The following is a 24,218-nucleotide window of genomic DNA, read 5'->3' on the forward strand; positions in this document are numbered from 1 at the left end:
GCTAAACATCCAGGCCTCCTTGCCCCTGACCTCTGCTGATATTTATTAATTAAGCCAAATTATAAATTATAGCCCTCAGAGGTTCCAGGAGTGATTGGGGCTCCAGGACAGAGGGTACAGGGTGAGCAGCATGAGCAGATGGGAGAGGAGAGAGTGCCAGCAGCAAGCAGAGAGGAAATCCTGCTCCTAGGATCACTCAGATGGCTGCTGGAAGATGGCAAAATAGCCCCAGGCTCCTGCTCTCCCAGCTTTGTCCCAAAGGGCTGCTCCTGTGCTTTCAGACTGCTGATGCTCTTTCCTCTGCAGGTGAGCTTCCTCCCCCATGAGGCTCAGTGTTTTGGAAAACACCCCTGCCTGCTGTAAAGCCTTCCTGGAGTTTCTCACTGCAGTCTCTCTGGTTTCCAGATCAAATTTGCTGTCTTTTTCTGGAGGGACCACAGAATGGTTTTTGGGTTGGAAGGGATCTAGCAAGGTTCTCCTCACCATTCTCTTCCTCTCCGAGTGATAGCCTGACCTCAAATCAATTCTCACCTTCATGGGCCTCAAAGAATTTATGCCTGGAGTCTGTCTCTTCTCATTTTGTCTTGGCTGTTTGGTTTTTTAACCCCATTTTTGCAGGTGCTGTGGTGAATTTTGGGCAGAGGGCTGCTCTTGGAGAGAGGGGTGCTCAGCACCTCTTCAGTCTCGGGATTGCAGCAGTTCTCATTTCCCTGCCCTGCAGCTCTGCTGACTCTGCAGAGCAAAATTCAGTAAAATATGGGGGTAAAACAGATACCTTTTTAGTAATACTTGAAAAGAATAATTTCTTCCTAGATCTGCCTAGTTCCTGATCAAGCCAGTGCCTGTTAGAAATGTGGATCATAACTCATCATGGTGTTCAGGGTCACCACGTGATGTTTCTGAACACAGGACTCAAACAGGGACAGCTTCCCTCTGCTGCTGCTCTCTCAAGGATGGGCTCTTTTGAAAGAGGAATGGTTGTGTGGGGAGAGCTCATCCCATCACTGCTCCATCCATCATAATAAAGGTTATTAAAAGCCTACGTGACCAGCCTGCCTATCCCTGCAGAGCTCGAGAGGCAGTCCTGCAAACTCTGCACTATAAGCTAGGTTTTATTAAATATTTGCTTGACCAGAGAGGCAAAGCAGAACAGGGTAAACATGACTAAAGTAAATGTGGGCTGACCTTTGTCCGTCATCCATCCAGCGCCTGCGGCTGCTGCGGCAGGGAGGGCAGCGGGAGGTGAAGGTGATCCTACAACAGCTTGGAAATTCTGGCTGCTGTGCGAGAATTTTGAAATATTTGGGGTGGCATAAAAATGGTGGCTGCTCTACAAGCCCAGACCTACTCTCTCCACTACCAGATCTAATCAGCCTATGGGTCAAAAGAATGTGGGATTTATTCTCCCTATTACGTTTTTAAGTAAATTTTTCCGTTCCACCGGCGTTAGCAGAGCTGCACAGATCTGAAAAAGCTGCACATCCAGACCTGTGTCATTGTCACATCTTCCTCCCTGCTGGGATCTGCAAACAGGGATTTTTTCCTTGCCTCCTACTTGTGCGAGCCTGGCTGTCATCGCTGGTTACACCCCTGACTTCAGCAAAGTCACTCTGTGACAGAGGGGTTGGGATGGAGCTCTGTTTGGCTCGCGTCCTTTTTAAAATCAAGACCAGCTTTGTGAAGTTCTGCTCTGGGTGACAGAGGGATGAAGGGCCTGGCCACCAGGTTTGTGTGGTCAGCACTCATTGAGGGGCTTGGCTTGTGAAGTCTGAGCTGGTAGAACTCCATCCCCACATGCTCGGTGGGGCCATGAAGGGGTAAAGCTGTTCTTGGTACAGAAGCAACCAAAAAAAGTGACGGAAAAGGGAGCAGATGGATGTGTTGAGTAGGAAGAGGTGTTTCCATGGGGCTTGGTGATGTGCCCACCAAATGTTTGAACCTCATACTGCTCCCATCACCATGGTTAAAACCTGGGAGATTTTAAGGGACTGAGTGGTGCAAGGAAAGCTTCTTCCCTCTCTTTGGAAAGAGAGGTCCTTGGGTCATTGTTTTTTCCTACTTCAGGGTGCTTTAGGCTTTTTCACTGCTGGTAGATAAGCAGCCCCTTTCTCCTCAGACACCTGAGATTCCCAGGAGAGCTGGATCTCTTTTAGATGATGTTCCCTTGGCTGTGAAGTGGGTGGAGAGTGTGAAGCAGGTGGAAAGTGGTCCATAGTGAGAGCCCAGGGGCGGGAGGACACCCAGTGCTCTCTTCACTCCCAGCCCACTGCAGATGTGGCAGTGACAGCTGGCACACCACAAGCCCTGGGCCTGCACTCCAGGCTGGGCTGGCATGAGGCAGCTTTGAGCTGGCAGCCACAGAGCCACAGAGCCCAAACAGACCCGTTCTGAACTGGGGTCTCCGTGAAAGGATGTTAATGTCACACCAGAGCTGGCTCCTTCCCGGCAATCTTCAAGGGCTGTGGGAAAGCTCAGCATCCATCTGGCCCCATCCCTGTTGGCAGATTCCTGACCTTCTCTAGGCTTCAGTGCCTTGTCCAGAAGAGCAGGATAATAATCCTTCTCCAGTTCTGGCATCTCAGATAGCAAATACACACTTGGGTTGAGGCTGGCAGGGTGAACGGCAATGCTGGGTGATGTTTTTGCCATTACCCTTCTGCACTTCCAGCCAATATTTATGCAGCACTGTGGGGCACGTGTGTGTGTAGTGGAGAGGGAAAGGGTGCTGATTTATTACTCTGCTGTGTGATTTCTGCTTTTTCTCCCAGCATCTTTTCTGTCAGGAGGGCTCCCTTTGTGCTGGTTTTAAGTAGAGAGCTCAGAGTGGAGAAAGGGAGGATTAGCAATTAAATACGCTCTGATGATGGCATGGTTGTGAAGGAGGGAGGAGGAAGGAATACTCCATAGTAATGTACTTTTGTTTCCTTTTTTCTTTGCTTGTAGGACAGAATCTGCCAAGGAATTGGTGTTTTGAAGAGTTTTACAGCGTCTAATCCTCGTTGCCTTGGGAATACAAACCTCTCTAATCATGTCGCCGGCCATGTGGAAATGGACTTGCCTGGTTTCTCACCTCCTGCTGTCCACCACAGTGTCACCTCTTGGCAGACAGCAGCCACCCCATCCAAAGAGGCCCTTCATCACCTTCACCGGGGAACAAGCAGAGGGAAACTTCAACCACTTGGTGGTGGACGAAAGAACTGGGCACATTTACTTGGGGGCTGTCAACAGGATCTACAAACTCTCCAGTGACCTGAAGGTCCTGGTGACCCACGAGACTGGTCCTGATGATGACAATCCCAAGTGCTATCCTCCCAGGATAGTCCAAACCTGCAACGAACCCTTGACGCCCACCAACAACATAAACAAAATGCTCCTCATAGACTACAAGGAGAATCGGTTGATAGCCTGTGGGAGTCTGTACCAGGGCATCTGCAAACTCCTGAGGCTGGATGACCTCTTCAAGCTCGGAGAGCCCTTCCACAAGAAGGAGCATTACCTCTCTGGGGTGAACGAGAGTGGCTCTGTTTTTGGAGTCATTGTTTCTTACAGCAACATGGATGACAAGCTGTTCATCGCCACGGCCGTGGATGGCAAACCGGAGTATTTCCCCACCATCTCCAGCAGAAAGCTCACCAAGAACTCCGAGGCTGATGGGATGTTTGCCTATGTCTTTCACGATGAGTTTGTGGCCTCTATGATCAAGATCCCCTCAGATACCTTTACCATCATCCCCGACTTCGACATCTACTACATCTACGGCTTCAGCAGCGGGAACTTTGTCTACTTCCTGACTCTGCAGCCTGAGATGATCTCCCCACCCGGCTCCACCACAAAGGAGCAGGTTTATACCTCCAAGCTGGTGCGGCTTTGTAAGGAGGACACGGCCTTTAACTCCTATGTGGAGGTGCCCATTGGCTGTGAGAAGAACGGGGTGGAATACCGGTTGCTCCAGGCTGCCTACTTGTCCAAGGCTGGAGCCATCCTGGCCAGGTCTCTGGGCGTTGGCCCTGAGGATGATATCCTCTTCACGGTCTTCTCCAAGGGGCAGAAAAGGAAGATGAAGTCCTTGGATGAGTCTGCTCTTTGCATCTTTGTCCTGAAAAACATCAACGACCGCATCAAGGACAGGCTTCAGTCCTGCTACAGGGGAGAGGGGACATTAGATCTGGCCTGGCTCAAGGTCAAGGACATTCCCTGTAGCAGCGCGGTAAGTGAGGCCCCTCAGCACCCCACCTTGCCCTCCTCATGTATTAACAGGTCTTGTCTTCAGAAAACCAACCTTCTCAACCCTCAAAGCAGAGACCAAGGAACTGAGACTGCCTTGTCCCAGTCCTGGCTCTGCCTCCAGCTCACCACACAACCCAGTTTAACCAGTTCACACCCCAGTTAGCTCATGGACAAGTTGATGGAGGTATTGGCAGACATGCTGTGTTTGCTGATGAGCTAAACCAAGGGCCTCGGGATATTTAGGAGGAATATGCCTGTTGTAGTTACTTTGTGGTGCAAATCACAGAGGTGAAATCGCTGAAACCCAAGTGCACTCTCGGCTCAAACCTAAACCAAAACAGGACCTAGAGATGTCAGTGGCTTGTGCCAGTTTCTGTGTGTGCTGGTGTAATTTTGTTTCCCTGGGCCAGAGCTGGGGCAGGATTTATTCAGGGAACTTTATGAAACCAGGGCTTCATTTCTTCCAGGGCTGAGAAGCACTGGTCATTAACCATCAAAGCCCCTCGCCTTCCAGTCTCCAGCCAGCTCTGCACTGAGAAATTAAGGCCTGGCTGCAGATCAAGGATTAAACACTGCAAGATTTAAGGGCAGGACTGGGGAAGAGGCTGGTCTGTCTGACCTACAAATGGTCTGAAGAAATTGCCTCGGTTTATTCCGAGTGCCATTGCAGGAATGTGCACGGGGCTGGCTTTGATAGCAGGCACAGACATGGGCATTACAGCCGGCACCGCACCCGGGGCTGCAGGAGCCGCTTCCCCGGGCTTTGATTCCCATCCTTAATTAGCTCTTTCAAGTGAGAGGCGAGTTTGAGTCTGAGCAAAGGGAATAGGGAGAAACGCCAGAGTGCTTTCCTGCCCCTAATCTCCAGGCAGGCAGTGCTCAGGATATGGGATTGCTCCTTTGTGCTCAAGCCTTGTTTGCTGGGGGATTCTTCCGATGCTCCTTGTCGGGACAAGGACGAACCACGAGGAATGTGGAGGGGAGTCTCATTGCAAGGACACTGATCCTGCCTTACTCTGCCCTAATTCCCCTTTACACCCCTCAGTGTCCTTGCTTGACCTTGCCTTGCTCTCATTCTCCCACACTGAAGGGACAAGTCCTTGATTTTAGTTGGGATCTCTTCTGCCTAGACCCGCAAAGCTCCCCGTGGAGCTTTGCACAGGAGAAAGGCTGTGCCCAAATCTGGCTTTGATTTTTTTGTTTAGCCGCAAGGCCTGTGCACATTCAAAGAGCTGCCTTTAGATTTAAGCTGGGAGCTTCCCACTGGAGTTTCTTTCCTGGGCTCTTAAGCCTCTCCATGCATTTGCATATTTGCTCTGCTTGTGCTCCACACTAACGTTCACAGTGCTGGACCTCTCCAATTAGGAAGTTTGAAACCTCTCAGTCCTGCCTTCTGTGGCTTTAGACAGGAGCAAAAAAGGCCAGCAGCTTTCTTGTATCCCATGGGGTGAGTCCCAAGCCAAGAAAACTGATGTCAGACTGAGTAAGGACAGGATTGCAGAGGCTGGAGAGAGGGCACGGTGGGAAAAAGTGTTAGAGCATATTTATGAGTGTACGTCTTCACTGTGAATCAGAGACACTGCAAAAGAACCTGAAGATGCTTGAATTCAAAGCAGGAAGTCTGAAGAGTGTAACTAAGTAGGCTGTCCTCTCCTTAAATGAGCCTACTTAGAGCTGCTGGCAAGTCCTGCCTGAGATCAGCTGTGCTGCCTGAGGGAAGAGGTATTAGTGACTTGGCTGCTGAAAGGGGTTGCAGAGTCCAGCCGCTAAGCTTGGAAAATATTTGATGGTTGGTGAAGTATTTTGGAGGCTGGATGTGCATCTGTGAGAGCCTGGTCTCCTCTGCTGAGGTCCTGCTTGCCAGCCAAGCCCCAGCACTGCTGCTCTGCCACTTAGCACATGTGTTAGAGGCAGCTCTAGAAACAATTACAAAGCCATCAGTGAGCCTTTCCCCGGGTTTGTGTGGATGGCAAATGTTTCTCTGATGGTGCAAACAGAGGTTTAACCTGCCTGAGGTCCAGGCTGGAACTTAACTTCAGCTGTGCTGCCCTGCCTTCAGCAGCTGAAATCCTGTATGAGAACAGGTCCAGCTGATGTGCTGGGCACTGAGCATTTCAAAGTGACAGAGGAGAGACTTGGATTAGGTGTTAGGGAGAAATTCTTTACACAGAGGGTAGTGAGGCATTGGAACAGGGTGTCCAGAGAAGCTGTGGCTGCCCCAGGATCCCTGGAAGTGTCCAAGGCCAGGCTGGACATCAGAGCTTGGAGCAGCCTGGGATAGTGGAAGGTGTTGTCACAGGATAATCTTTAAGATCCTTTTCAACCTGTCATTCTGTGATTCTTTGTGGTATTAGCTTTAGGACTGAGGAGCTGGGTTCACTGCACTGTCCTTGCCTATCAGGTCTGGCTTTTAGTAACAAATATTCTTCTAATTTTCCCAATATTTCTAACAGGGCAATTACTGACTCAAAGGGGATCCACATGACAGGATGTGTCTACATGGCAGGACACTTCTGCTCCTGCCTTGGTGCAATCCTTGCTCAAGGCCATTTCAGGGCAAGAGAAATCTCATGGAGATCATTCCCAGCACTCTCCTAACCTGCAAATGTGCACACAAATAATTCCAGGGATGCAGGAGAGCAGTGTTCTGGCCCACTGCAGCAAAGTCTGTAGCTCCTCTGGTCAGACAGCTTGGTTATAGCTGGAGCTGAGAGACCTGAGGTCAGGAAAGAGCCTGGCTGGACAAACTTTGTCTCATGGTCAGTATTCAGCGGGAGGCATTGGGTCCCCTGCAGGGTTGGATGTCCTGGAGACTTGTCCCAGTCTGGTTTGCAAAGGTCAAGGCAAAGATAAAACCAAAAAATCTCGGTGTGACAAGCCTGTGACTGCCCCATGCCAAGTGCCTGCTGTAGATGTCAGCAGTGTGGTAGCAGAATTTCTAGAGTGGGAGAGGTGAAGGTCCAGAGATGAATGGAGAATCCTCAATGTTCATTCCTCTCCCATCCCTGTGTTACAGCTGTCCTCCCATTCATCTTCAGCATAAATCAGAAAAAAAATGATAGATTTTTATGTCTGGGCCGTTGATTTGCAAATTGGTGATGTTCACTCAGGTGATGAATGGTCTCAGGTAATACCTCTCTGCAAAAGCAGGATAATAGCTTATATTTAAGCAGCACACTTGACCCCAAATGCTTAGAAATTCACATAATCAGAGAAAAATGAGGCTGGGAAAAAAGGATTCTTATGAGGTCATCTGATTTGCCCTGCTGCCCTACTTATAACGCTTCTGACAGATGTTTGTCTCACCTGTTCTTAACCTCTGGCTATGGAGATTCCTCTCTCTCCCTAAAATCTGTCTGTGCTGCGAGGAAGCTTTCCCTCATGTTGAATCTAAATCTCCTCTCTGGATTCTGAAGCCATTCCTGCTTATACAGTCAGAGGGCACCTTCAAACCCTTTGGCTCTGTGGACATGCAGGGTGTTGGCAAAGGCAGGGCTGTGCTGGAGGGGAAAAAATAGGCTTAGAACAGAAAACCAGCTTCATGTTGGGTAAAGAAGGCTGTGGTTTCAGTGTCCTTCATAAACTTTGTAACTGAGCAGCCTGATCTAGTTGAGGTTATCCCTGCTCATGGCAGGAGGCTGGATGAGATGGACTTTTAAGGCTCCTTCCAACCATTCTGTGGTTCTGTGACACTGTTGGAAAATGCTGGATTTCTTTAAAAAAGAAAAAGAAAAAAGGCAGTTTGAGAGGAGGATGGAGATATAAGTGTGTAATTTCTGTACAGGAAGTGATCACTGAGGGATTTGTTGATTGTCAATAAAATGAAATAAGATTAATGGGTGCATTTTGAAGCCTGGTGAGAGTTCTACTCCTCCACAGCAGAGGAGGCAGGGGAGCCTTCCCTTCTACCCTGGGGACCAGGCAGGTGAGCTGCTGTGAAAGAAAAAGCATGGATGAAGAAGAGGAGGGTACTGGAGACTGACCCCAAAGCATCCTGAGGGTGTCAGGGCTGTGGGGAGATGGAGAGGAGCAGGGATCCTGATGGAACTTTGGCTGGCAATGAAGTGCCAAACCCGGGGTGCTGCTGCATGTGACCCTGGCTGTCAGCTCAGGAGCTGCTCACATCCCAGGGCTGCTCTCCTGGGAGATCCTGGCTTCCTCCTCAGCCTGATCTGCCTCCCAGCCTAGGAGACTCCAGTCCCTGCCATGAAAAGGTGTCACCTCCATCACTGCAGCTTCTGCCAGATATGCAGCACCAATATCTATCCAAGATAATCAAAGTGTCAGTCCCCAGCTCCTGCCTGGCTTCTGCCTTTTGCTTGTATTTTCTTTTCCTTTTGGCAGGAAATGGGGTTTGACTGTTTAAATTGCTGTATTCAGTCTCTTCCTGTTTTTCATGGCAGCTCTGTCACTTGGGGGAGAACAGAAATGTTTTCAAAGCTGACCAGCCAACAAAAGGCCCTGTGTGAAGAGCTGGGCAATATTTTCCCAACACTTTGTTACCAGAAGTGGATGTTTGGGTCCCAAGCCATTGTCTGACGAGTGACTTGGCTGTAAAGGCTTCCTGTGCTTCTGGTTGGTAACTCCCCAAAACCTCTTTGCAGATGCTGCTGGTGAAATCTCTGAGAGTCCTGCACCATCTCCATGCGTTTGTTCCTCAAGTGGGCTCTGCTCTCCTGCTCTCTCCTACTCTCTCCTGCTCTCTCCTACTCTCTCCTGCTCTCTCCTGCTCTCTCCTGCTCTCTTCTGCTCTCTCCTGCTCTCCCCTCATCCTCTGCCCATCCCTGATGCCCACCAAGCAAGCACTGCGTTGTCACGGGGTTTGGCTGGATTCAGGAGGAGTCTGTGGATTAGTCCTTCCATGCTGGGTGTGTTTGGAGGCCAGCTGGGTGCACAGCCAATTTCCTTTGGCAGAGTAGGGATGAACCCAGCCTGGTCCTTGGGGATGACCCTTGGGGTCCCTCCTGCTCGGTCCCACCAGGTTAGAAAGGGCCATTTTCAGCTCAGGTGGTGGAAGGATTTGTGTGTATGGTATGGGACAGTCAGCTTGACTCCTGGGAAGGGCAGAGACGGCCAACATTTTCCAGCCTATTTCATATTCCTCTTCCTTCCAGGGCCTCTGTTGGTAATCAGTGGTGTTCACAGGTAGGGCCAAGATTTTCCAGCCTATTTCATATTCCTCTTCCTTGCAGGCTTCATCATCCCAGGTGTTAACAGGAGACAGAGCACCCCTGAGACACCAGGATGGGGAGCAGCAGGAGGTTGTTTTTCAGGGGGGTTGGCTGAGGCACAAAACCACAATTTGTAACCCAGGGACTCCTGGATCTTAGTGTGGTGACCAATCTGTTCCAGGAGCAGGAGGGAATATCTTCCTTGCTCTTACGTTCCTCTCTGGCATGGTGGGTAGAAGAACAGGGTCATTTAGAAAGAAGGACCAGCTGGAGCTGCTGGAAAGAAAGGGTGTTTCAAGGGAAAAAAATAACTTTACAAGCAAAAAAGCAGGAATTGTCAGCCCTATCTATCATTTCTCCCATTTTCCCTTAAAAGTGAAAGGTTGGGGAAAAGGGAGTGTTAACTTTTGCTTAGTCCTTGGGAAGAGGAATGTGTGGAAGGAGGTCCATGCAGGTGCTTTGGCATTTTGCACACCCAGCCCTGCCCATTTCTCCTGGCTGGATGGGTGAGTACGTGAGCCTGACTCGTTCCCAGGGGAATGGATCAATCACAGGGATGAGTTATCAGTTTCATTTTACCTCATAATCCCCCTCTTTGCCAGCTGGGCTATCCTAAGTAAATCCCTGTGTGTGTCAGTGCCACTGGTGCTTGCACAACAGCACATTTTACTCATCCCAGCTGGACAGACCATGCACAAGTTTTGTGTACATGTCTTTAGTCCAGATTTTACAGGCTGGTGTTTCTGATTCAAAGGCTTTATGGACAGCTAAGGTCAGTTCTTGGTCAATTTTTAACAGCGCTTTCTTCTTCTTCCTCTGAAAATGCAAATAAGAGCAGGAAACCCCCGCAAAAAACTACAATGTTCAGACTTTGGAAGGGCAGGACCCTCAGAAATGCTGTAATGCCTCTCTGGGAATGCTGACTGGAGACTGGGAGCCGGAGCAAACAGGCTGGTGGCTGCCAGATCTGTGTTTGTGCACTTGGTGACATCGGTTTGTGTTGGATGGCGTGCGCGGCGTCTGCGCGGGTTGGCCCAGGGACCCACCGGGCCCAGCCGCTGTGATAAGAGGTGACAAGTGTCCTCCTGCTGACACTGGGGGCTGGAGAGGGCGGAATCTGAGCTGGGGAGGAAGAGGGACACTGGGTAAGGCTCTGGCTCAGGGTTTCTGCAGCTGGGCCCTGTGGTTTGCAAATCTCCCCCTGCACCTTCCGCCTCCAGCAGGCCTGAGCGTCACCTCCCCTGCAAAGCTGGCTCTGCTCCGGGGCAGAAAACACTTCCACAGAGAGAAATTCCATGTTATCTCCCCACGTGAGGCAGCTCAGGGAGCTCTCTCCAGGGACACAGCTGGTATTTCTCATGGCTGTGGTCAGTGGTGGATGTGGCCAGAGATGTCTGGGGCAGTGCTCCTCGGGCTAATGGAAAGCAGTTGAGTTTGTGTCTCCAGTAAGGTCCTGGCCCCCCTGAACTGCTCTTTCTCTGTGAGGTGAGCCCAGGCAGCATGTGGATTTATCATCTCTTTTCCCTGGGTGATGGTTCTCCCTCCCAGGTGCCACCTCTCTTCTTTCAGCCAGCAGGGATAAGGACAGGTCCCTGCCTCTGCAAAGTGCTCTGCACTCCAGGCAGAGAAAAAAAAGTGGCTTTGGATGCTCTGAGGGAGAGCAAAATAAAAACTCTTAATCCCCTATATCAACAGAAGCTTTCATTTAAGGGCTGTAAACCAGGGGCTAATTGCATGGAGAGGATGATTGCATTTGAGATATTAAGTAGGTTTCTCAGTATTAAACACCTGTCCTTGAAAGGATACTGCGTGACCAACGAATGCAGAAATAATTCTGGCAGTAATTAATTACCTTCACCCTGAAACCTCTCCTTCCCAAATCCTCATTGTCCTGGGGGAGAAAAAACCCCAAACATGCATTTGAAACAACCTTCTCAAAAGTATTTATTTCCTTCCAAGGCATAAAACAGGAGGAAACCCTCTGCCTTTAAATGGCTGGGTGCCAAACCCTCTCACAGAGCTGTTCTCTCATGTCTGAGTGACCCCGCTCACACAAAATGTTCATTGAGGGCAGAGCAGGACCCAAGGCTGCAGAGTGTTGTGTCTGAGATATTCCAGGCACAGCTCCCTCCCCCACCATCCATCCCATCCCTGCTCCAGTTGGCTCTGCCTGAGCAGCTCAGCATCACCCCAGGTCCTGCTGGTCCCCTCGTGTGCAGGTGAGCGAAGTGCCAGACTCTCCGTCCCTGCCCGCGCCATCTCCCCGCGCTCCTTGCCACATGGACAATTAGATTTATTTCTGGGAACTGCTCTTTGCTGCTTCCCCTGCCAGCAACCCAGGCTGTTTTCTTCTGTGGTCGAGCCCTGCGGTCGCCTGTGGCTCAGCTTTGCATTTTTGGAGGCCTCCACATGATCTCCTCACATTCTCTTCCGCGCCAGGAGATCGGCGACTTCGCGAACCTGACCTCGCGTTGCCTCGCCAGGAGGTCGCCTGGCAGGCCAAGGAGAATGCTTGTGCAAGAGGGTTTTTTTTTTAAATTAAAAAGGAAAAAAGAAAAAAGAAAAAAAAAAAAAAAGGCAGAAAGCAAACCTCAGATGTCCTGGAAGAGCCAGAAGCAAAATGACTCCAGCTCCCTTGGCGAGGCTGATGCTATTTAAAGCAGCCGGAGCAGGGGAGGTTGCACAATGCCCATTCTGTTGAGGAGGGGGTCGAGGGGGTGCTGGATACAGCTTTGCTCTCTGGGATAAATCCTGCACAGACCCTTCCTCCCTCGCCTGATGCCAGTGGAGCCGTCGGGGTGAAACACAGTGCAGGGTCTGTCTCAGAACTTGGAGGCTCAGTGAAGATATTCAGCCTCTGGGAGCGATCTAATGCACGTGTCTATTTATTTATTATATCTATTTATGCCAGGAATATAAGAGAAGACTTATTTATTTTTCCCTCCCTGAAATTTCTCTGTTTATCCAAATTGCCTGGATGGGTCTCTATTGTACCTGGGAGGATAGCACAGATATTGGAAGACTGGGTAGTGTGGAGATGGAGATGAAAAAATCTGTTTTACTCACAGAGAGATGCCTGAATCACATCTGACTGTATTCCTGCCCCAGACAATCCCAGCCTGGCACCTGCATGGCTTTGCTGTCACAGCATATAGTTTTTGCTCTAAGTTTGTTTAAGCATTTTATTAGGAATGGGACAATCTTTGGGCAACCTGGCAACAACTTTAGGACAAAATTTGGTGTTTGCAGAGCCAGCACAGACCTGGTTGTGTAGCTGTATCCAGGTTTAGGATGGAGCTGGAGTTCTATCCCTGGAAGTGTTCAAGCTTGGATGAGTCTTTGAACAACCTGATCCAGTGGAAAGTGTCCCTGCCCATGGCACAGGGTGGGACTGACTGGTCTTTAAGTCCCTTTCCAAGCCAAACCATCCTATGATTCTATATTTAAAGAAATACTCAACACTAGGAAAGGCAAGACACCCAGATAGGACTGGAACTAAATGGTAAAGACAGAGTTTCCTCTGTTTCCTCCATGCAGCTCTGGGAGCTCGTGTAGCTGATGGAACATGTGGGTGACATTAGATCAGTAGGAACAACATTGCATTTCCCCATTTCAATGTCATTACCCCGTCGTTGTCAGTGATCCAAAATATAATAGGATTTGTACAGCTGATTTATCCTGTAAACAAGCAATATTAGCCAGGCACGTATTTAGACAAGGAGAGAGAGAGTGGGAGAGGCAGAGTGAGGGAAATGCAGCAGGGAATAATAAAAATTCACTCCTCCTAATGAGGGAATGACCCAGCACTCTTGGGTTGGGGCTGTTGGTTGGGATCCCACACCAGGAAACACAGGCCATGCCTGTGATGGGTCCCTGCTCCCAGCGCTGGCTGCAGCCTCCCAGTTGCTCAGTCCTGCTTTCAGGAGCAGTTGGAGCTTCAGTGAATTTACACTGCCTGGTACCAAGGCTCTGAATTCCTCAAGCACCGCGATCTGCACAGATAAGCGGCTGCAAGCGGGAGATTTCCCCTTTCAGGGCTCAAGTGCTTTAGTTTGTTGTTTAAACTGATAACCAGGCTTCTTTAAATTCATCTTCTGTGAGATGATGGGACCAGACACATCTTGATTCTCCCTGATACAGATGCCAGCCCTGGATCTCGACTCTGCATTATTTGTTGGGCAAGGCAAGCTCTCGCCACTTCCTGGTGCTGAAGAGCAGCAGCACATACATCTCACTCATTACAGCACTTAAATCACCTTTGCAGGACCGTGGTGAGGCTTAATTAATGCTTTTAAGAGGCTCAGGGCTCTCGGGGTGAAGGTGTTGCCTGCATGCAAAGCAGCCTTGTTGTTTCATTTCTGCAGCGCTGTTGGCGCGGGTGGCACTTTGCAGCCCAAATGATGATTTTTTTCTTTTCCTGTGTAACAAAATAATAATTATAGCAATTGTGATGCAGTGAATTGCTGGTGGTGCCATCAAAGGGAGGCAGCCAGACTTTATCTGACCAGGTGCTGGTGTGCACTCAATAGGAATGAGAGGGCTGATCAGGGAAATGTGGCATCCTTCAGAATAAAGTGCAGCACCTACTCTCAAAGGTGTCTTTCTGCATACACAAAAACCCCTTTTCACCTAAGATTTCCTCTCTCTGAGACTTGTTCTCACTGTCTCAGCTACAGCAGCACCAGAGAATATCAGTGCTGCTGTGTTTCAGGTGTGTAACAGAGCTTTGCTGCTGCAATAAGTTCTTACAGAAGAGCTCTAGCAGCTTATTTGATCAATACTTCCCTTTTGAAAAATCCCCAAATGCTTATTTACCCAACAGTCCATGGCAGTTTCAAAGGCAGAGTCTCCACACTCAGTAATCTCTTTTTTTTTTTTTTTTTTGGGGTGTGAAAAATTTTAAGTGAATTTTTCAAAGCCCTGATCTGAGAGCCACAGAGATTATATTCCTCTGTTTATCCCTCAACGCTTCATCCTTATGATCCTCTGAGCCAGCAGGGGGAAGTTTATGGGACCACAGGAAAGCTCAGCTTCCTTTTACACCTTTTGCAGTCACACTTGCTGCTCTCCAGGTCACATCCATCCTTCTGGCTTGTGGGAATGAAGCTCAGTGACCACACAGCTTTGGGGTGTGATTTTCACCCCACCTGCACAGCTCAGAACCGTGATGCTGGAAATTTTCCCAAGAGGTGGAAATGCAATATGCAAAAAGGAGATTTGGCTGACACGCTGATGTTTGGGATTTGGAATGGGAAGATCTCCATGAATAGAATGTTTTATTATCTCAGTCTGCATTGCTGCTGGAGGTACTGCCCCTTCTCTGGGCCTGCATCAGACTTTTGGGGTCTAACCAAGGCACTGGAAATACCACTTAAATCACAGTTAGATTTTTCTTCATGAGGACATGAACAATTTCCCTCGAATCACAACATCATAGAATTGTTAGGTTGGAAAGGACCTTAAAACTCATCCAGTTTCACTCCCCTGCCACGGACAGGGGACACCTTCCATTAGATCAGGTTGTTCAGAGCCCACAACAGCTCAGGGCTGCTTCCACAGCAGTCCCAGCAAAAGTGGGAATCAGAGATGGAGAATAAACAGAAAAATCTTTGCAATTGCATCACCGTGGCTGTGACAGGGCCAACAGATGCTGAAAATAGGACTCTGCATCTTCAAGGTGTGACACAAAAAGTAAGGAAAGCAAACTTAGTGCCAGAAGTGCTTAAATTTTGTAGTATTGGACTCTAGAAAATGTGTAGGGGCTCACCAATGGAATTAGCTTGTGCACATCTTTGGGCACTGTAATCACACAGAAAGGCAGGACTTGGAGGATGCTAAATTTATAGCATAAATTTAGAGCACCATTCCTTTTATCCAGAATTACTGGGTAAAAGGTCTGAAGACTGAAGGAACCTGTTGCTTTCTGCAAGAAAGGCAGCCTCCTCTTCAGGAAATTGCAAATTTTACGACGTGGAGGAACACGGTGTAGACTGTTGGGAAGCCTTACACTCACAGCAGAGCAGGAACATAAATGCAGGCATAAAATGTCTGTACTCCATTAAGATTCTGCAGCACTCTGGAAACTTGACACCAGTCCTTGAACTGATGCTTAAACTACAGACCTAAAAACCAAACGCCTGTACCAGTTCTAGTCAATTTGAGTAACTTTCCCTCTTGTTCTTGCATTCCTGAATTGTGTCTGAATGAAAACCTCTCAGCATAGTGGGTGCAATTTCCCTGTAATTGGTAAAGTTACTGTAACTGCACTGTCATTTGTATATGGTGACATGTAATTGCACAGTAACCACTGCTGTGGGTGCACAAGTGAAAAGCAGCGTGCAATTAAAATGTATTTCCAAATGCTGGCTCTTTATCCAGCTTCTATTATATCACAGAGCACCCTGGGGAAATGGGGCTGGGTATTTTTGGATGTCAGACTCCAGACCGACTGCTGAAGAGGGGTTGGTTGGTGATCTCTGCTATCTTTGGTCGCTCCCCATCTCTTTGTCCACAAAAAATAACAAAAATCATTTGCAGATGACAAAGATCTACACCTGGGGAAACCTGCATCCTTTTCCTGACCCCCTGTCAGGAATGCCTGGGATGGGGAGGGCAGTGACAGGCATCAAATTCCGGGAATGATGTGGCAGGAGGGGAAAACCGGAGGGGCCGTGTCCATCGTGCGCTGGGATTTCAGAGCTCGGCACAGCAGCAGGATGAAACGTGATGGTTCTGCTGAAGTTCTGCGGGGAGAAAGGGCAGGTGAACCAAAATCCATTGATTTCACAGGAGGCAGCATGGCCAGGTGCAGAGATACTGCAGGAGGTCAGAGGGAGAGTCAGCCCAGCTTCAGGAATGCCAAGTACTAATGCTGTGGGCAGGGCAGAGCAGAGTCCAACCAGGAGCTCACCCTGCACTCAAACCATGCTCTAACCATCAGGACAATGTGCACAGGCAAACAGGAGAAGCACAACCTTGGGTACCATCCTGCTGCTGTTGGAAGTCTTGTGTTTTTCAGGGAGATGCTTCCCACTATTTCCAGCTCCACTGTGTGGGGATTTATGGTTCACCCCTGCTGCAGGTGACCCAGACCCTAAATTTCTTAGCCTGTGTCTCTTCAGATACTGTGAAGTTCCTGCTGAGAGGTTTTTCTGTGTCTTCCATCTCTCTAGATTCTTAAATATCCTACTGAGTGGACCTGTGCCCACCTTCACCCTCACTCAGCCCTTGCAGCCAGGCAGGGAAGGAGATCTTGCAGTCAGGTGCTGGAAAAGACCTTGGATGTCTCCTTGCAAAGACTCAAATGCCTGTAACTGTTGATTTCTTACTGCTGTTGGCTCCCTGGCCCTGCTGGCAGCACAGACATCCATTAATGTGTGTTCCCTCCATCCTCTGCATCAGCCAAGCCCGAGATAACAGGAGAGAGGAGCCAAGTACCTGCCACCACATGAAGACAGGGCTGTTAGGTATTAGCTGCAAATCAAAGGCAAGACTTGGCCACTGGGACAGCCTTTATCCCTGGTGAGTCTGTGGAATTGTGTTGGAGCCTGCTGAGATATCTGGGAAAAAAAGGCTCCGGTGCTTTGATTGAGGAGGAAGATTCTGCTGGAGTGAAAGCAAGGAGGAGTGAGGGGTGGCTAATCCTTTATCGAGGCTCTTCCCCAAATGTGGATTAGGCTGTGTTTGATTATCAGGGGCTGTCTCAGAGGCAAATAGTGAAAGCAGATGTTTAAGGGACAATTGGAGCACTGTTTGCCCATGTCCCCTGATATTTGGTGCTTCTGCCACTCCTGCGATGCCAGCGTGCTCGCTCCTGCTGGGAACGAGATGAGGACAGGGAAGGAGGTGATGTAATCAGATCTCTAACCCTTCTGCTGAATTTGGGGGTTTTGGGGACTCAGCAAATCCCTCCAGGACTGAGCCAGCACCAGCCTTGTAAACCCATCCTCTCCAGGAGGGCTTGGACGTGTTAATTATTTATTTGATAGGTTTAATCCTGGAGGAGGCAAATGCCTGCCAGAATCCAGTAATTCAGGGCCATTCTTTTGCACAGCCTTCCTGTTTCAGTGGTGACTGTGACATTTGGCTGCAGATGAAACCCTGGTTGGTGGCACAGGGAAAGGTGGCAGGAGGAGAGCACTACCAGGTAAAGAAGCAGCTGGTAGGACTGGGGAGGGTATTTGTGCCCTGGGAGCTGCCAGTCTGTCTCAGATGAAGATATTTTGGATGTGCAGAGCACCTTATAAACCTGTGCTCCTCAGTTTCCCTGGGGCAGGGTGGTGGTGAGAAATATTCCCACATTTGCAAGCGGGAATTCAGTGTGGGGTGATGAAATGATTGATTCCAGCCCAACATTCCAACTGCAGGCCCCGTTTCCTTCCAAGTTACCTGCTGGCTGTGACTTTCTGGGTTGGATTTTAACTGCTCAGGATGTGAGAATTGCTGATATTATTCCCACCTCTTTAGACCTTCGCTTTGCCTCTCCCTGCCAACCCAGCCACTGTGGCAGCAGCCTTAGAAGTGAATTCATGCCCTCACCTCCTCCTTCATTCTGGAAAGTCGTTAACATGAAATTGCCAGGCAGAGAAGCTCCAGAGAGTTTAACGTGGCTACTTTATATTGCTGCTAGGAGTGTCTGGAATTGAAAATAAACCTGTGCTTGCAACTCCTGACCCTTTCATCATAAATCCAAACTTCCTTACGTGTCTCTCTTTGCTGCAGAAGATGACTGTATTTCTGTCTCTACAAAGGCCTGTGTGCAGCTGAGAGCCACAGCTGTGCAGGAGCCGGGTGGTGTTTATTTGTAGGGTTTTGCTTGCTGGCGTTTTTTTTGGCAGATGATCCCCAGAGGAAATAACCCAAATACGTTAAATGGAAATAGTTTTCGTGTGGCGTGTGGCTTGCTGGCCTTGCTCCTGCTCCTTGGGGGAGGGTTGTCCACATGGCAAACCACAAGGCTGTGATTGCTCCTCTGGCACCCAACCAGCAGCACGTGAGTGGACACAGAGTTCTAGAATAGTTTGGGTTGAAAGTCACCTAAAGGCCATCAAATTCCACCCCCTGCCATGGGCAGGGACACCTGCCACTGTCTCAGGTTGGTCCTGTCCAACCTGACCTTGAACACTTCTGGGGATCCAGGGGCAGCCACAGCTTCTCTGGGCACCCTGTGCCAGGGCCTTCCCACCCTTATCATAAACAATTTAAAATCTTTAAATCTAGTGTGACTCTACCTTCTTTAAAAAATCTGCCCCCCCTATTTCTGTGTAAGTCCTTATAAGGACGTGTTCTTCTGTAAATATTATCAGGGGGGAAAAAAAATGAAATAAATAGTCTTGAATTTAATTTTGCATCTGTGTGGGATTATCAGCCCCATTAAGGGTAAGTCTGAGCTCAGCTGGAGCCCTATCAGGTGGAGGAGGCAATTAGATTAATAAAATCTCAACAGGTTGGAGGCAGGCTGCAAATCAGCCACAGGTGTTTGTGCTAAATGCTGTGATTTTGGGGGCTGTGTCCGCCCAGGCTCCTCCCTGGGATGGGAGGGTCTGGATCGTGTAGGAAGGCAGCCAGAGGAGTGTATGGATCCTTTCCACACAAAAGTTGGGAATGTTGGATGTGGAAAAGTGGAGTGGTTGGATTTGGCTGTGCTCCTCCAAGGAGGATGCCTCTGACTGTGCCAGCTCTGCTGCATTCATCTCCTTTCACCGCATGTCAGAGTAATTTTCTCTGGTTTGGGATGGAGCTTTGTACCCTGCACCTTAGGTAAGATGTCTGCTGGCACTGTGAAGCTTTTCATCGTCTAGGTGGTGAGGAAAGCTGTCCTGTTCTCCTTGAAAACTTCCCTCCCTTTCCCCTCTTTCTGCCATTCGGGAGTTTCTTGCTCTCAGGCTGAAGTGATTCTTTTCAGCTCCTCAGGTCATTAGAGTGAGCACTTAGGCAGTTTAAAACACAAATTGTGCTCATCTCAGAGCTTAAGTGTTTCTGGTCAAATTTGACCTGACTTGAAGACCTGGATTCTTGGATCTTACATCCACAGGACAGCTCAGGTTGGAAGGACATCAAGGGCCATACATTGGGCTGAAAGGATTGTATTTAGGCTGAGGGGATCATCTGGAGTAGTTTCATGGTCACCTGGCTCTGTTGGGAAGTGCATTTCCAGTTTGGTTGGGTGGTTCCTTCTCTGACACACCTCCTTTACTCTGCTGATTATGGATTTCCATGTACCCGAGCTGGGTTGCAGATTTATCCTGGACTTTTTGCTGATGTTTTGGACTAGTAGCATCCTGCCTGCTGCTGCTGGAGGCTCCTGATCTTCTCCCTAATTGCTCTTTGAGCCGGTGTTTTAGCTCTGCTAAAAAGGACAGTCCACAAACACTAATGACTCCTGCAGGCCAAAGCTCAGGCTAGCTGATCCCTCCTAATGGCTCTTTGAATTCCTCCTAGGTTTTATGTATTTATAAACACATTTAGGACACATTATTCTTCTATTCAGCAAAACCATCTGTAATTATTGCCCGTAATTGCTGGGTGAGGATAAAATGAATCAGCTATCAGGCTTTTACTGCTCGTGAACTCAAGCAGGGAGCATCACTTTTTTTTTAGTCGTGTTTCCAGGAAGATGTGAGTTTAGTGAAAGAAAATTGTCATGGTCCTTTAGTACTGATATATCAAAACTAGGCAGCCTTTCTGTACAGTTAATTATTGCTTTTCCGGGCCTTAGTGCAGCAAAACATTTTAAGTGGATGCTTAACTTGAAATCTGTAAGTGGCCCCAGAGAAATTAATAAAGTCCAACTGCTCTGGCAGTTGTGTGCTGGGATATTTGGAGTTTTATTTGATTTTTTCTGTGGAGATCTGTGACCTGTATTAGCTTCACCTGCATTGATGATGCCTGAAGGTGGAAAAGCTGCTTATGCCATGTTCCTGCTGTGTTTCTGGGACTCCCCGAAGCCCAAAGAAACACCTTTAGGGGATAATTGGGCATTGCATTCATTTAAATGAAAGGATGCCTGTGGAGGGTCTATCTGGTGAAAACGCTGTTGAGTTCGAATGCAGTGGGTGCTGGAGCTCAGGCAGCAGTGTCCATGGATAGGGGTTTTTCTCTGGTTGTGATGGATAGGGGTTTTTCTCTGGTTGTGATGGATAGGGGTTTTTCTCTGGTTGTTTGGAGTTCATAGATATCTCCAACAAAAGCTGGAAAGCCCGCATAGCTGTGGAAGCTTCCTGCCTTTTCAAAGAACTCCAGGGAATTGCAGCATCACACTTAGAGGGAAAATCACAGAATGGTTTGGATTGGAAGGCGCCTTAAAGAAAGGAAAGATGGGTGCTAATGTCCTTAGAAACAACTCGATGGGTGAGGAGTCTTTAGGAGGAATGGGTGTTAATGTCTTTGAAATGGGGCTAAATGTCTCTACCAGCCACAATCCGAACAATTTCCTTACAAAACCCGGGAGCTTTAACTACGGTTTGAGCTCCTGAGCTTTCGGGTTGGACAAAAGTGTCCGGACAAAGGCAGAGGCCACGTGGATCGGCAGAACCCAGGCAGAACTGCTGAGATTTGGGGGGAAATGATACCTTTAAGGGGGGATATGTGGTGGGTGAGTGAGTTTAGGATCAAAGTGGCTGCGTCCTCTAAAACCTGGAGAGAGAAATCCCATGGGGGTATGCCCCAGTGGACTCTCCCTTTATTCAAGTGAAGCTGCAGGACTCCTGTCTCCTTTCTGGACACTGGCTTTTCACAGTGTGTTTTTCCACCACACCATCCAGTCCCACCCCCTGCCATGGGAACAGGCACCCCCCACTATCCCAGGCTGCTCCAAGCCCTGTCCAGCCTGGCCTTGGACATTTTCCAGGGATCCAGGGGCAGCCACAGCTTCTCTGGACCGTGTGTGCCAGGGCCTCACCACCCTCACAGCCAAAAATTTCTCCCCAGCTAACGCTGCCCTCTGAAGCAATTGCCTCTTCTCATGTCCATCCCTTGTCTCAAGTTCATCTCCAGCTCTCTTGGATCCTCCTGAGGTACTGGAAAGGGCTTTAAGTTTGTGGTATTTACTTCCTACCATGATCCCTTCTGCAGATTTGGCCTGGGCTGGCCATCCCTTGCTCAGACAATGCCTGGACACTCCTTGGAGGATGATAATTTCCAAGATGTAACATAAACAACCTTACTGAGTTTAGAATTAGGAGAGAAGTGGTTATTTATGTTTCATAATTGTGATCCTTACTGTTAGATCTCAGGTCCAGACTGTTTTAGCCAGTGCAGATTTAGCTCAGTGGTTCTTACTCTGGATTTTTAAATTTTTTTTTCTGGACAGAACCTGGGTATGTTTATGACATTTTCAGCAGATTTTCACTTGATTGGTGACTCTTGACTGGTAAAACTGACTGGTAAAGCAGTAGGAAAAAGGCTTAATATAATGTATCCTGCTGGGCTGTCATTCAAGAGAACCAACTTTCCAGTTCTCCTTCTGCCTGTAACTCATTGAGCAACTTTGGAGAGTTTTTTCTTTTTTCCACCTCTTTCTCCAGTTCTCCCTGATTTTTGTCAGCCTGCATAAATTACAGGCATGTTATGCAATGGATGGATGCATCCCAAATGGCTAAAAAAACTGGTGACTTCAGCTCTTTACCCCTTTTTTCTTTCTTTCTTTGCAGCTGTTAACAATTGATGACAATTTCTGTGGCCTGGATATGAATGCCCCCTTGGGAGTATCATCCATGGTGCGAGGGCTCCCCATTTTCACCGAGGATGGGGACAGGATGACCTCGGTGATCGCCTACGTCTACAAGAACCACTCCCTGGCTTTTGTGGGCACCAAGAGTGGGAAGCTCAAGAAGGTAGGACCCACGTGGTTCTCTAACTCAGATTTTCATATTTTTATGGTGATTTAAGAGTTGCATCGAGCGTGAGCACAGTCCTTATCCTAAGGTGCTGCTGTTTTGAGGATAAAAAATGGTTTGGTTGGCAAAAAAAACTGTGTTTCACCCTCAAGGGATAGAGATGATCTGAGAAAGGATAAAATCCTTCTTCCAAATGGTTATTAATCAGGAAATTAATGCCTCAGAAGTCAAACCACAGCTCCAGTCGCAGATGGACGTGATGTAATTTGTATCCAACAGAATTTTCTGTGTTCAGACCATCTCTAATTGAGTCGTTGATCACAGGGTGTCTGTGCATGCTGGAGAAAAACTGATTTGGGTTGAAGTTTGGGAAACAGGATTGATGCTCTGGAGATCTTTCTTCAGAGCAGTGTGACCGGGCTGTGATTTCACCACGAGCCCAGCACGGGATTAGCGGCTGCCGTGTTGACGTCAGGCTGGGGGTTTGTGCCGAAGGAAATGGGTTTGCATCAAAGGAAAGCTGTGTCCTGAGCCATAAAGAGCTTTATGTTCATGGCTGATGCCACACAAACAGAATGAAGAGTGTGTTTGTGTTCCTCTCTGGGCATTCTCACTGGAAATGTGCCCATCACGTGGCTGGGGTTTGCCTTGTCAAGCACTCGGAGAGGCTGGGGAGGTGGAATCCTCTACCTGTGGCTTTCCCAAGGAAAGAAGAGTTGTGGGAAGTGGGGAATGGATGCTGCCTCCATTTCAGCCCCTCTGTGCCGGTCTGACAGTGCTGGTCTGAATGTTCAGCCCAGGAGTGCTGTAAAACTTTGGCTGAGCAAGGAAATGGTGGCTTTGCCACGGTAATGGAGATGGGGGAGAAGCTGGGAAGGGAGGCTGGGTAGATCCCTGCCATGTTTTAGGATGTTGTTTCCTCTTTAAATCCCTTTTGTGAGTAAACACTTCCAACCTGGGGCAAATGAAGTGCTCTGAAAAGGTGACCCACTGTGGCTTGTGGGGAGTGAAGGAGCTGTTTGTTCATAGATGCTTAGGGATAGTCTGGAATCTCTGGTTTTATTCCTCTACCTGTTTCTTCACTTGAAAAGCAAATCTGGTCTGTAAATTCAGATGGCATTTCCCCCATACTGCGGGAGGAATGGGATCTTGCTCACTGGCTAATGTCTCTGGCTTTGTTTGAAACAGAGGAAAGGCTGCTCATGCTTTTGAAAAAAAAAATAAAAATTGCTGTTTTGTTGTGGTTTTATTATTTTTTTTTTTATTCAGGCATGTGAAAAAGGAGCCAAATTGTTTTTTAAATGGTCATAATAAAAATAATCTCCTCCCTTGGCTAAATAGGTTTGGCTTCCCTGTCATGTGTGATATCATAATAAACTGTTCAGTTCTCCAGTCAGTCTCTTGGAGGGAGGGAAATGGGGTAGTTGAGATCTGAATGGTAAATATCAAAAAGACTTAAACACTTAATGACTGCTCTCCCTGCACTCACAAGCTTTTGGTTGGGGATTTTTTTTTGGCTTCAGGAGAAGAAAACTCAGCCACAGCTCTGTCTTTGCCTTTGCAGGTCGCATTGCAGAATCCAAGATCTGATTCCATTTTAATGGGGGAAAATAGGAGAGAAAGCTTTCTGTGCTTTGTGGAGTGTGGTAGGGAGCAGGGACAGCCTTATAGGGTAAAGAATGACGAGAGGAGAGCTGATGTAACTTGAGAATAGGAAAAAAGCTTCATTTTATTCCCTATGTGCTGCATATTCTGCTCGTGGTAGTTCCCCCATTGGGTGAGTTGGTGCAGGGCTGGAGCCTTGCGCTGAGATTTGCTCAGGTGAATGAATTTTCCCCAAAGAGGCAGAACACAAAGCAAAGTGGGGCTCCACTAACCAAAAGTGTGATTGTTTTGGACCAGTTGATCCAGGCTCCTGGAAACTTTCAGGTCCTGTAGGTTCAGCCCAGCCCTTGCTGTGACCTCTGCAATCCATGACTTTCCT

The 24,218-nt window shown here is 48.5% G+C and overlaps 1 protein-coding gene across 4 annotated transcripts in view; it reads left to right on the plus strand.

The window, feature by feature from the left end:
- The window catches only part of LOC131591803 (plexin-A4-like), a 417,581-nt gene that overhangs the window by 22,799 nt on the left and 370,564 nt on the right, over positions 1 to 24,218 (plus strand). For all 4 annotated transcript variants that reach the window (XM_058862866.1, XM_058862867.1, XM_058862869.1 and 1 more), the window contains exons 2-3: positions 2,944 to 4,207; positions 22,049 to 22,231. In XM_058862866.1, the coding sequence (XP_058718849.1) occupies positions 3,029 to 4,207; positions 22,049 to 22,231 (1,362 nt within the window). In that variant the 5' untranslated portion in view covers positions 2,944 to 3,028. The remainder of the gene's footprint in view (positions 1 to 2,943; positions 4,208 to 22,048; positions 22,232 to 24,218) is intronic.

This window comes from Poecile atricapillus, chromosome W (assembly GCF_030490865.1).
Source record: "Poecile atricapillus isolate bPoeAtr1 chromosome W, bPoeAtr1.hap1, whole genome shotgun sequence".
In the NCBI taxonomy this organism is placed as follows: domain Eukaryota; kingdom Metazoa; phylum Chordata; class Aves; order Passeriformes; family Paridae; genus Poecile; species Poecile atricapillus.